This window comes from Lissotriton helveticus, chromosome 5_1 (assembly GCF_964261635.1).
Source record: "Lissotriton helveticus chromosome 5_1, aLisHel1.1, whole genome shotgun sequence".
In the NCBI taxonomy this organism is placed as follows: domain Eukaryota; kingdom Metazoa; phylum Chordata; class Amphibia; order Caudata; family Salamandridae; genus Lissotriton; species Lissotriton helveticus.
The window spans coordinates 910,785,421-910,797,766 of record NC_136065.1 but is presented as its reverse complement, the minus strand read 5'-3'; the positions used below and the strand labels follow the sequence as shown (position 1 = coordinate 910,797,766).

General features: G+C 48.4%; 1 protein-coding gene across 5 annotated transcripts in view; it reads left to right on the top strand.

Annotated features, from left to right (window-relative positions):
• Positions 1-12,346, top strand: part of DLG5 (discs large MAGUK scaffold protein 5) — a 957,981-nt gene that overhangs the window by 255,751 nt on the left and 689,884 nt on the right. For 3 of the 5 annotated variants that reach the window (XM_078643374.1, XM_078643373.1, XM_078643371.1), the window contains 2 exons: positions 5,400-5,547; positions 9,877-10,004. In XM_078643374.1, coding sequence (XP_078499500.1) covers positions 5,400-5,547; positions 9,877-10,004 — 276 coding nt within the window. The remainder of the gene's footprint in view (positions 1-5,399; positions 5,548-9,876; positions 10,005-12,346) is intronic. The other 2 variants (XM_078643375.1, XM_078643372.1) reach the window with 1 other exon arrangement.

Below are 12,346 nucleotides of genomic sequence, written 5' to 3'. Positions count from 1 at the left end.
TGTGGTGTTGCGCAGGGCAGCCAAGGCCTTGGCTCTTGAGCTCCCTGCCGTGGCCGTCAGAACCAACCTCCTCACAGAGGTGCTTCAGCCGCCAGTAAGCTCTGCGGAGCCTCTACTGCTGTTCAATAAAGCCCTCACGGACGTTCTGATGGGCACTTGGTCCAAGCCCTCCACAGTGCCCCCTGTGGATCGGAACGTGGCCCGACGCCACTGCCCGGCTCTGGGCGACCCTAGCTTTTTGTCCGTACACCCCACCCCGAGAGCCTGATGATTCCAGGCCTCGACGTCCCAGACCGCATTCCCGACCGCTCCCCCGGATCGGGATTTCAAAAGGTTTGACCAGTTTGGAAAGAAACTGTTCTCCTCATTGAGTTTGGGGTTGCAGACTATCAACACCGCTTGCCTTTTGGGCCATTACACCCACTCCCTGTGGGACATGGTTGCGGATGTGCTGCCCCAGTGTCCGGAGGAGGCCAGGACAAAGCTTGTCCAAGCACGTTACTCTATATTATGTGGAGTTGATACAACGGACTTGCTGGGCAGAGCGATTTCCACGACGATGGCGGTTCGTCGCCACGCCTGCCTGAGGTCCTCCAATTTCTCGGGGGATATCCAGGCCACGCTCATGGACATACCCTTCGATGGCCGTCGCCTCTTCGGCGACAAAGCAGATAGTGCGCTTGAGCGTTTAAAAGACTCCAGGGCTACGGCCAAGTCCTTTGGCCTGTCGGGCGAGCGCCAGCAGACTTCTGCTTTTCGCCCCTTTCGTGGCCAAGGAAGGGGCACCCCCACACGTCCTGCCAGCCACAACACGGCCGCGGACGTGGTAACCGCCGTGGCGGTGCTGGGGGACAACGGCAAGGTCAGTCCACATCCACTCCCGCAGCATCTGCCTCAAAGCCTTCCTAGTCCGAGCTTTCAGGCCCATTCGACGCCAGTGGGGGGCATACCATCACTTCGGACAGGTGGGTGCTGCAAATCGTCCGAAGGGGCTACTCCCTCCCCTTCGATGCGACCCCTCCAGCCATGCCACCGCAGTACCACCGCATGTCGGGGATCACTTGCAACTGCTGCAGGAGGAAGATACGGCCCTCTTGGCAAAGGGGGCCTTCGAGCTAGTTCCTGGGCCAGAAGTAGGACGTGGTTGCTACTCCCATTACTTTCTGGTACCCAAGAAGTGCAAAGTAGTCCTACGCCCTATCTTGGACCTCCGGAGCGTCAACGGCTTCCTCCGGAAGGAGAAGTTCAAGATGCTAACATTGGCTCAGGTCTTAGCTGCCCAAGACCCTGGAGACTGGGTGGTAGCGTTGGACTTGCAGGACGCATACTTCCACATTCCCGTCCTGCCGGCCCATCGGCGCTACCTGCGGTTCACGGTAGGCCACAAGCACTTTCAGTTTACTGTGTTTCCCTTCGGCCTCACCAGTGCCCCTCGGGTGTTCACGAAAGTGATGGCGTTGGTCGCCACTCATCTGCGCAAATCAGGGGTTCCAGTCTTCCCCTATCTTGACGACTGGTTGTTGAAGGCGGGTTCGCCTCAGACAGTCGTCTACCACCTCCAGACTACGGCCGACCTTCTGCACCTGCTGGGATTCTCCATCAATGTGCCAAAGTCACACCTGTGCCCCTCTCAGAAGCTCCTTTTCATCGGAGCGGTACAGGACTTGGCGCAGTTTCGGGTTTATCCTCCCGAACAGCGGGTTCGGGATATTCAGGCTCTGATTCCGATATTTCAGCCTTTATCCCGAGTTTCGTTCACGTTGACGCTGCGGCTCCTGGGGCTGGTGGCCTCTGCATCCTACTAGTGCATCACGCCAGGTGGCGGATGCGGGCTCTTCAGTGGGACCTGAAGTTTCAGTGGGTACAGCATCAGGGCAACCTGTCCGACCACGTCCTGATCTCTAAGGGCACTGCAAGTCGGTTGCAGTGGTGGCTCACGAACCGCGATTGGGTCAGTGGCAGATCCCTCTCCCTACCCCAACCGGAGCACGTAGTAGTGACGGATGCGTCCCTCCTGGGATGGGGGGGCCACATGAGAGAGACAGAGATCAGAAGCCTCTGGTCTCCGGCGGAGTCCCAGCTCAATATCAACCTTCTGGAGCTGTGGGCGATCAGACTTGCACTGAAAAGGCATTCCCTCCCTCTGTCCGGGGAAGTGTAGTGCAGGTGTTCACGGACAACACCACCGCCATCTGGTACTGCAACAAACAAGGCGGGGTGGGGTCGTGGACCCTTTGTCAGGAGGCTCTGCCCCTCTGGACATGGCTGGAACACCAGGGTGTCACCCTGGTGGTTCAACACCTGGCAGGTTCCTTGAACGCCAGGACGGACAAACTCAGCCGCCGGTGCACAATGGATCACAAATGGCGTCTGAACTCGGACGTGGCACATGGTCTCTTTCAGCAGTGGGGAGAGCCTTGGTTAGATCTATTCGCCACCGAAGAGAACGCGTAATGTCATCAGTTCTGCGCGTTGGAATTTCCAAGGCGGCACTCGCTCTGAGACGCTTTTCGTCGCGAGTGGAGCTGAGGTCTGTTGTACGCCTATACCACTACTGCCCAGAGTGCTGAAGAAGATCAGGCGCATCCGGGCCCGAGTCATCCTTGTGGCTCTGGACTGGGCACGAAGATACTGGTATCCCGAGCTACTCCGCATGTCAGTCGATCCCCCGATTCGTCTACCTCGTCAGGAGGGCCTTCTGTGGCAGCAGCAGGGGACGGTCCTCCACCCGAACTTGTCCAGTCTCCTCCTACATGCGTGGAGATTGAGCGGCGACAGTTGAGGCCATTTGACTTGCCTCCTGAAGTCTGTGATGTGATTCTGGCAGCCAGGAGTCCCTCCACAAAATCGGTATACGCCTGCAGGTGGAACAAATTTGTGGCATGGTGCACAGCAAAGGCTGTGGATCCACTTTCTGCCCCCCTTTCAAAGGTTCTCCTCTTTCTTCTTTCTCTTGCCCAGCAGAGCTCTGCTCTGGGCACTATTAAGGGCTATCTCTCGGCCATTTCCGCCTTCTTGAGGCTTCCTGATCAGCCTTCTCTTTTCAAGTCTCCTGTTGTAAATAGATTCTTGAAAGGCATCATCCACATGTTCACTCCTGTTCCCTTTGTGATGCCTCAGTGGGATTTGAACCTTGTACTAACTTATCTGATGTGCGCTCCCTTCGTGCCATTGTCCACTGTCCTCTTCGTCTTCTGACTCTTAAAACTGCATTTCTGGTGGCCATCACCTCTGCCAGGAGAGTGAGTGAGCCCCAGGCTTTGTCTTCTAAACCTCCTTTCCTCTCTGTCCATCCGGACAAAGTTGTCTTGAGAACTCGTCCTTCTTTACTGCCCAAGGTGGATACAGCCTTTCATATCGGGCAGTCCATCACCTTGCCCACCTTCTTTCTACCTGCGCATTCCTCTAAAGAGAGGCTTCACCGTCTTGACCCAAAACGTGCGCTCTCCTTTTATCTAGACCGCACACACCAGTTCCGGGTGGATGACCAGCTCTTTGTTGGTTACGTGGGCTCTAGGAAGGGACGGGCGGTGCACAAGCGGACCATCTCTCGGTGGGTTGTTTTATGCATCAAGGTCTGCTACTCCTTGGCGTAAAAGGATCCTCCTGTTGGGCCGAGGGCCCATTCCACTCGGTCCATGGTGGCTACTACTGCCCTGGGTCGGGAAGTCTCCTTGCAGGACATCTGTCAGGCAGCTACGTGGGCCTGGCTGCACACGTTTGCTAAGCACTACTGCTTGGACAGCCAAGTCCGGAGAGAAGGCTTTTTCTGCTGTTCCGTTCTCCAGGACTTTCTGGTGTGATCTTGGTTTGCAGACCCACCTCCAGAGTTGGTATTGCTGGGCTATCTATTCTAAGGTAAGGAATCTAACACTAACCTGTTTCTTTCAGATGCACAAGTTACTTACCTTCGGTAACAATATATCTGTAAGAAACAGTAGTTAGTGTTCGATTCCTTACCGCCCCACCCATCCTCCCTGTTCTGCGAACCGCTATCTAGGGTTAAGGTATCTCCCTTTGAGGGCCCTAGTTACATGGCACCAGTGTCGGTTTCCTGCATGGCTCTGCGTTCCTGGCGCGGAAAACTATGTACAGAACTGACGTCAGCGCGTGAGGGCGGCGTCTAAGTACTCCGACGACGTCATCCCGGCGATCACGACGCCGATGACGGACACGGAGCCTCAGACGACGCCTACCGACACGCAGGGGTACTGCTGACGAAAACTCTCCGGATCCAGTCTGACGCCTGAGGATATTCTAAGGTAAGGAATCTAACACGAACTACTATTTCTTACAGATATATGGTTACCGAAGGTAAGTAACTTGTGCAACAGTAGCCATGGGGCACATTTTGAGAATTCTGTCTAAAAGAGCTGCAATGAAGCCGCTTGGTTCGGGCTGCATTCTTTCTTGCATTACTGTTATTATCATCAACCTTCCTGTCATCATCAAAGCATTGTCTGTGACTCACCATATTTTGGGGAGAACAATCATTTTTGCTGAATATGCAAGGGTAATCCTTCTTAACCTGTCGCACATAGATATCACATTCTCTGCCTTCAGAATTGTTGCTTCTAAATGATGCTTTCTTGCTCTGTGGAAGGGAGTATTTCTGCTTTCGCTGTCGTAGGACATATCTAAGAAGAGATTTTGGAATAATGGAGCTGTACTCCTACTGTGTTGGGCAACAAACTGGGAGATAGATATTGCTTCAAAGGTATGTAAATATTTCTTCAGATACCAAACCTTCCAACGGTCAATAGCTCCAAGACAATATGCAGAGAAATTCAAGAGTTTTTTCCCTTCAGAAGCAGCGTTGCCAAAGGTGTGTTGGGCAACAAACTGGGAGATAGATATTGCTTCAAAGGTATGTAAATATTTCTTCAGATACCAAACCTTCCAACGGTCAATAGCTCCAAGACAATATGCAGAGAAATTCAAGAGTTTTTTCCCATCAGAAGCAGCGTTGCCAAAGGTAAAGTAATATTAACTTCTCCAGCCTGAGTCTCCTTGAAAGGTTGTCTTAAAACCATGCGATGCAGAATTTCCTTGCCCCCTTTTAGGATCTTATATGGAATTTCTCGTTCATGAAAAATAAAGTAGTATTTGTAAAAAAGTCCTTTTATTGGCATGGTTACAGATTTATTGACTCCAACGTAGTGTTTAGCGTATCTCAATCTTATCAGATGTATATGCTTGCCACATAGAATTTTTCACTTCAATACTCATTATTGTAAGTAACTGTAAACATGTGTTCAGAGGACGTGTACGATAATTCTTTAAATCATTTTCATATTCTAATTTTCCTTTTTATTTGAAATTAATGTATGCCTGCAATTCCAAAAGGAATTTTCGATTTGTTGATTATTTTCTAAGTATATCTAGTTTCTTTTTCACAGGGAGAAAATGGAGAACCAATTAGAAAAGGAAGCCAGGTTTCGTCAGTTGATGGCCCACAGTTCTCACGACTCTGCAATAGACACAGATTCTCTAGAGTGGGAAACAGAAGTTGTGGAGTTTGAGAAAGATAGAGTGAGCAATCCTCTGGTTCGTAAGACTGATGGAAAGGTTGCCATTTGAACTGTTTTGCCTGTTTTATAGTCTCAATGCTTGATCTGAGGATGTTTTGCTCTTTTTCCTATTATTCACTTTGGGTTCCCACAGTTTTTCAACTAATGCCCCTACTAGAGATAGGTTTTAAGAATTAAACATTTCCATGCCTTTCTAAAGAATTTCAGGAATAGAAGCATATTAAGATTGTTTTTGCAACTTAGTTCTTGAAGAGGCCTAGACAATGATGAAGACCAGGATGAAGAATGAGAAGCAGATATGTTCGATTACCCTCAACAGAATAAAAATGGACCTAGAATGAAGAGGCTACATTACATTTCCCCACCAGCCTTTAACTCATTTAGATGTCTCCAAGGTAAATGGCCTGATAATAAGAGCAGCTAAAGTTCAAATGTATGTATATCATGCACATTAGGAAACAAGTTACATGGTGGCCGTAACTAACAGAATGATTTGGTGGCAATTCACTTTTCAAAAATAATATAAGCAAGGGAACCAATAATAAAATTAATTTTCTTCTCTACAGCCAACAGAAACTAGCCTTACTGTAGGAGGCTGGCTTAGTAAATGGAGCACAATAATTTAAGTGAAGCACCCTGCATTAATCCAGGCAACTGGTGATTTTAGTGGTCTTAGGCAACCATAGACAGCTCTCTAAGTGGTAGCTGTGGAGCGCACCATTCAGGCTTAGTCCAGAATGAGTGTTAAGCCGGTTGTTTTACCAGAACTAATCATATAGTGTAGGTTAAGTGAAAAAGAACCACACGGTGTATTTATGAAAATAAGTATATTTATTATACACACTCACTAACACATTGGTATATCTGCTTATAATACATTACTTCAAATGCAAACAGGTAAGTAAGTACAAATGCACAGCAGTCTCCAAGGAGAAATCAAACCATATACTAAAGGTGGAATGCGTATTGCGACCAAAGTTTGGACTTAGACCAGAGGTTCAGAACAGCTGGGGACACAAGGAACCACCCCAGCTGGGGACACGGGGAGCCACCCGAGGTAAGTGCCCCGGAACCCAACGGAGGCTGTGTGCAGGAGTGAAAACAGAGCTGCGTATTCAACACAAGTCAATGGGAGTCGTAATTGCAGTTTACAAGAAGTAGGACCCTTCTCAGCGACCCTGAAGAAACCTAGTGGAAAACAGAATGTTAGGGGGTCACCCCACCTGTTGCTACCCCAGGAACCAGGATACCTACACCCGGGAAGCCGGGAGCTAAGGTGCGAAGTGACGTCGGAAACAGTTGTAGCATACAATGGAGGTCTGCAGGAACGATGCAGCTGGCGAAGAAGGTGGAAGAGTCCGGTGGAATCCAAGGATGGATTCTAGAAGAGAAGAACCTGCCAGCAGAGGGTTCAGAGCCTATGCCACTCGGAGGTGGCCAGGAGGCACAGAAGAGCAATGACCACCGATGACGGAAGGTGCAGGAGTGATGACTGTGACATTGTTGCTGCACATGTGAGGTTCAGGCCACGCTGTGGAAGACCAGGAGTACTTCACAAGCTGTCCCACTCCGGGAATCAAGAACTAGGGGGTGAGTGTCCGGCGGGAGCACCAACAATCCTTGGTAGCAGCAGCAGACGTGGTACACAAAACAAAAGGTGCAACATTGGACCAGCAAGGTCCAAGGGACTCTCCAATTGCAGGAGAGTCAGAGCAGGCCCCAAGCATGCACGTGAGCCCACTGAAGCCAAAGAAGCCCTTCAAGAGGACCCACAGACTTAAGGCACAGGAATCGCAAGAGGACCTCGAACAGCTCACTAAAGATGCAGGCTAATGGTGCAGAGGATGTGGTGAAGACGAAGATCTTGTCAGGAAGAGCTGCTGGAGGCTGGAGCTTCTTGTAGCCCGAAGATCTCTGGAGTACAGAGCCAACAAGCCTTGGAAACGGCAAGTTGATGCAGTGCACAGGGGTTCTCTTCCAGCAGTCCTGATGAGGGATACTGGCCTCAAACTTGCTGAGAGGACAGGTCAGGCCTTGAGGGAGTTGCAGAACCACCACCTGTATTGCTCAGCTATTCGGAGTCCGTAAAACGTCAGGAGCAGCAGACTGGTCAGCTTTGTTGCAGTGCCCGCAGATGCAGGGAGTGACTCCTGCACCGCAAGGGACATTCCTTCTGGTGTCTTTGATGCCCACCGGCCTGGAGAGGAACCTGGATAAAGCACAGGCGCAGATGGCGCGAAGAAGACCTGCAGAATAGTGAGACCAGGAGCAACAGAATTTTTCTGTGGTACAGTCTCTGTTCCCGACGAAGTCCAAGGTGCCCAGATGGTTGAAGTTGAAGTGGTTTCGGGTTTGAATCTTGTCCCACGACTAATCTGAAGATCCATCCACAAGTAAGTCCTTAAGTACCCTAGGGAAAGCATTGAGATAATTTAAATGTCCCTTCCAGTGGAGGGGCTTGACAGAGGGAAGGATACTTCAATGTCCTTTGTCCAGTTTCACGCCAGAGCGGGAGCCAAGGGCTCCCTGAATGGGCTCAAACTGGAGTATGTAAGGAGGGCACCAAATGTGCCTTTCCAAGCAGTCTGGTGGCGTTGGCAAGCACCCCTACCTCAGCCCAATACACTGTCTGGGAAGTAGTCATACCTCCCTGTGACAGGAAACCTATTGTTCTATCTTCCCCTGCTCAAGGTCAGCTCAGCAGCAGGAGGGCAGACATTGTTATGCGGCCACAGGTTGTGGCATACGTTGACATTGCATTTATTGGTTTTGCTATTGTCTGGCTTGCTCATATCATGGTATTCATTGACATCGTATTTACCCATTCCAGCACTCCAGTAAGACTTAAATTTAGTCTTCACATTGCTTCATGTATGCACCTTTTGAGCCTCTCCACAGTTATTCTCTGCAACTTATTCTAAAGACAGTATTCCTTGTCACCATAACTTCGACCTGGCAGGTGATCCAGTTACAGGCTCTGTCAACCTGCTTTACTCCACCTTCTACCCAGATAGATTAGTTATACGAACATGAGCAAAGTTCCTTTCAAGGGAAGTGACTCTCATTCAAGTTGGAAAGAACCTCTCCCTTCTGGCGTTCTTTGTTCCGCCTGACCCCTCCTAGGAGGAGGAGATACTTAGCCGGTTGGATCCTAAAAGAGCCCTTGGCGTCTACATTGATCATACCAGAGACCATCAGGTGGACGATCAGCTCTTTGACTTATTCACTGGAGCAAGGTAAGGCAACGCTGGGTCCTTCAGGACTTTATAGTCTCAGCCATTTCCTGGACCCTCCACCTAGGAGGCATTGCTTGGTTATGTATTCAGAAGGTGAGGAAACTGCAGTTAGACATCTCTATCAGAAGAACAATTTATTCATCTCAGGAAATGCTCTTTCTGCTAGCAACTATAGCTAAACGCAGATCCTCACCAACCCTCCCTCCTCCCCGTTCCTTGAACTGATCTCTTTACTTTCAACGATCTCAATATAGGAATCTGCTCCCTGGACTCCACCAACCTGATTAGCTCTACAGGTACAGAGGTGTCTAGAAAGTAACTGATGTCAGCAAGCATAACTGATCGTGCACGTCACAGCTGGCATCGAGTGACGTCGGTGGGGAACCATCTGCATTATCTACTGACACACAGAGGTACTGCTGAGGATTTTCCAGATCCAGTCTGACAGCTGGCAGAGCATTTAAAAGGTGAGGGAATCTGTAGATAAAATCTATTCCAGAAAGCATGTTAATGAAGGCAAGAAAATAGTTCTATTATGTTGAAAGAAAGTTTTCTATCACGCTGTCAGTTATGACCTTCTCCGGAGTCTGAAGAATGAGGTACTGCCAGTGTAAGCATTATTGAAGAGAATAATTTGTAGTTATTAACAGGTTTCACATCAATAGTCTACTAATTTGTTCTTTGGTAATTACCTCTACTATTAAATTAGTGTGTTTCCACTCCGCAGTCTGAACGGGAGAGTACATTGGACCCAGGTATTTTACAAGTTCTATAAATTGCTGATTTCTGTATAGTATTTTAAGCCTTTGTTTCCATTATTCTCTCGTTTAATATTTATTGAGGTCCTCTCTAGAGCTGTTCTTGTATTCAGGTACCTACAGCCACTCTACACAGTTTATACAGTTGAATTAATACAAGTAAATAAATATAGTATTATTGAGATGATTGTTTCAGTGGATTACAAGTTTATCTGACCATTTTGCTTGAAATGTAATGTTTTTGTTGTCCTTCTCAGTTGCGTGACTACATATATACTTTCTTTTGCCTCTTTTATTTTTTGCTTCTTTTTTATTTGAAAAGACTCTGTATATTCAATTCTGTGTTTGTAGGAGGACATGGATTTGAGAGCACTTGGTTTTGATGTAGCTGAAGGTATGAATGAACCATACCTCCCAGGAGACAGTGGCATATATGTTTCCAAAGTGGACAAAGGCAGTATTGCAGATGGCCGGTTAAGGTGTGTATAAGCGAATTGGTTAGATTTCATCTGAGACACATTCTTTCTTTGCATGCAATTGTTGTACTGTGGGATTTAATCGACACTTTTCCATTCTGAAATTATTTTGTGATAGCATACATAAATCCTTTTCCTTTTTACACTTCAGATATATTTGTTAATTCTTTTAAAAAGGTGGGTGTCACAGTACATAGATGTAATCTTACATACCCATTATTGATATTTTCATCATATTCATAACCAGAATTGATTGTGACAGACTTGGAGGAACATTGCAACACTAAAAACCATATCAAAATAAACATACCTTTTTGTTTTTAAATTTTTGTTGAGAGACTTTGACAGCTAGTTCAGAAAGTAGATTATTTTAAACATGGTGCCTATTCAGCCTGAGTCTTCCCGGATGACTTATCCGCTTTACCTTTTTAGGTCTCGCCTACGCAGAGCGCATGCGCTGCCTACGAGTGGACCTCTTGGAATCTATTTGCTTTTCGCCCAAAAACGTGCACGCTTTGCATTGCTTTCAATTGCAACGCGTGCACGTTTGGTGTTTCCCTTGCGGGAGCGAGCTTTGGCGACATCTGTTTGTAATTGCCTTGCAAACAGATGGTGCCCCTGCTCGCTCCCGCAAGGTAAACGCTGTGTGTGTTGCCTGTGCGCTCGGTGCTGCGAGCCACTGGAACAGGAACATGGCACAACTTAAACAGATAATGGCCCCGCTGGGCTCTTACAGACTATAGCTAAGTGCAGATGTCATTATCAACAGTTTGCTCACTCGCCAAACCAAACTAAGTCTCCGTTCCATGACAGGCTGAAGCAACGTTACAATTACTGTCTGAGGAGCGCGGTGCCAGGAAACGTAAATATTTGAAGAGGCAGGGCTGCGCAAGTGCGGGCGCACGACTTCTGTTTTTATTATATTGTACGGTCGATATGCTATTTGTTGCATAGTTGGTGTGAAGTGGTATGCTGTGATATGGTATGAAAGGGGGTGGTGATGGACGGAGCATCTGAACCAATCAAACACTCACACCCAGTCAACAGATCTGGGTTTAATCCATCACCGTTCTTTAGCCCACTCTGCCACCCCAGTTCAGGCAATGCCTTCCCTGGACCGGAAACAAGCTTCCGAGGACCGGTTTCTGGCATTTCAGCCGTCTTCAGCCCAGCTTGCTTGAATCCAGTGGCAAAGTGAGCAAGGGACTCACGTCTGAGCATACCCTGCCAACTTATGGCGAACAAAGTGGTACAAAAGGGGGTGGTGATGGACGGAGCATCTGAACCAATCAAACACTCGCACCCAGTCAACAGATCTGGGTTTAATCCATCACCGTTCTTTAACCCACTCTGCCACCCCAGTTCAGACACGGTATGGTATGTGCATTTATTCCGCGTCGACCATGTTGCGTCTGTTGGTCCACCAGCTTCCCTCAGATAGCCGTTTTGTTGGGTAGTTTGTACGTTTTAGTCTCTGGGCATGCTTCCTTCCACTCAGCATTTGGAGTCCTCTACTTCATAGCCGCCCACTGGCCCTTGCCATATGAAACACATTCAGTGCTAGTTTTTAGTGAGCAGGCGGTGCATTCTGGGACTTGTAGTTTTGCTTTAACCGCTACCTGTGTTGATTCAAAACATCAGCATGCAAAGTCCTATTGGATAAAAACCAAGGACTCACTGAATTTGCCATTCATGATACACGGCCACTTGAACCGAATGCCATCCGAGCAACCTTTCTCCTGATGTAAATATTGTATTTATATAGCCACTGCATGTAAATGTAAATGTAAATGTACAGGAATTTATATAGCGCAAATCACCAAGCGGTTTCTAAGCGCTTGCTTAGGGAATCCGTCCTGGTATTACCCTGTGAGATAACCCCAGCAGGGTATCCGCAAGGTGAAAGCCAGGCATCCCGCCGCGAGGGGCCGTTGTGGAGATTAAGCAAGCTATTGCCCAGAGTCGCAGAGTGTGAACCCGTGAATCGAGTAGGCACCGGAGCGAGAATTGTCAAGTCCAAGGACATTTTAGGACTCAAGACCCCGCCGAGCCGGGAATTGAACCCTGGTCCCGGGCTGACCTCTGCTTCCAGGTCTGCCTCCTCTAACCAGTGAGCCACACTTCTCCACATCCCTTGATCACTTTAGATTACTGTGGTTAGACCTCAAAAAAGAGTGCCAAATAAACTGACGATTAAGGTGTGCTTGTAAAGAATCTGGCCACTGCTCGGTTGACCTGAAATGGGCCCAGTAACTTATTTTGCATTGGTAGGCTGGGGTCACAGAGGCTTCCAGTTCCCAAACGAGAAAGGTGAGGTCACGCGCTGGTGGAAAGGTACTAATAGT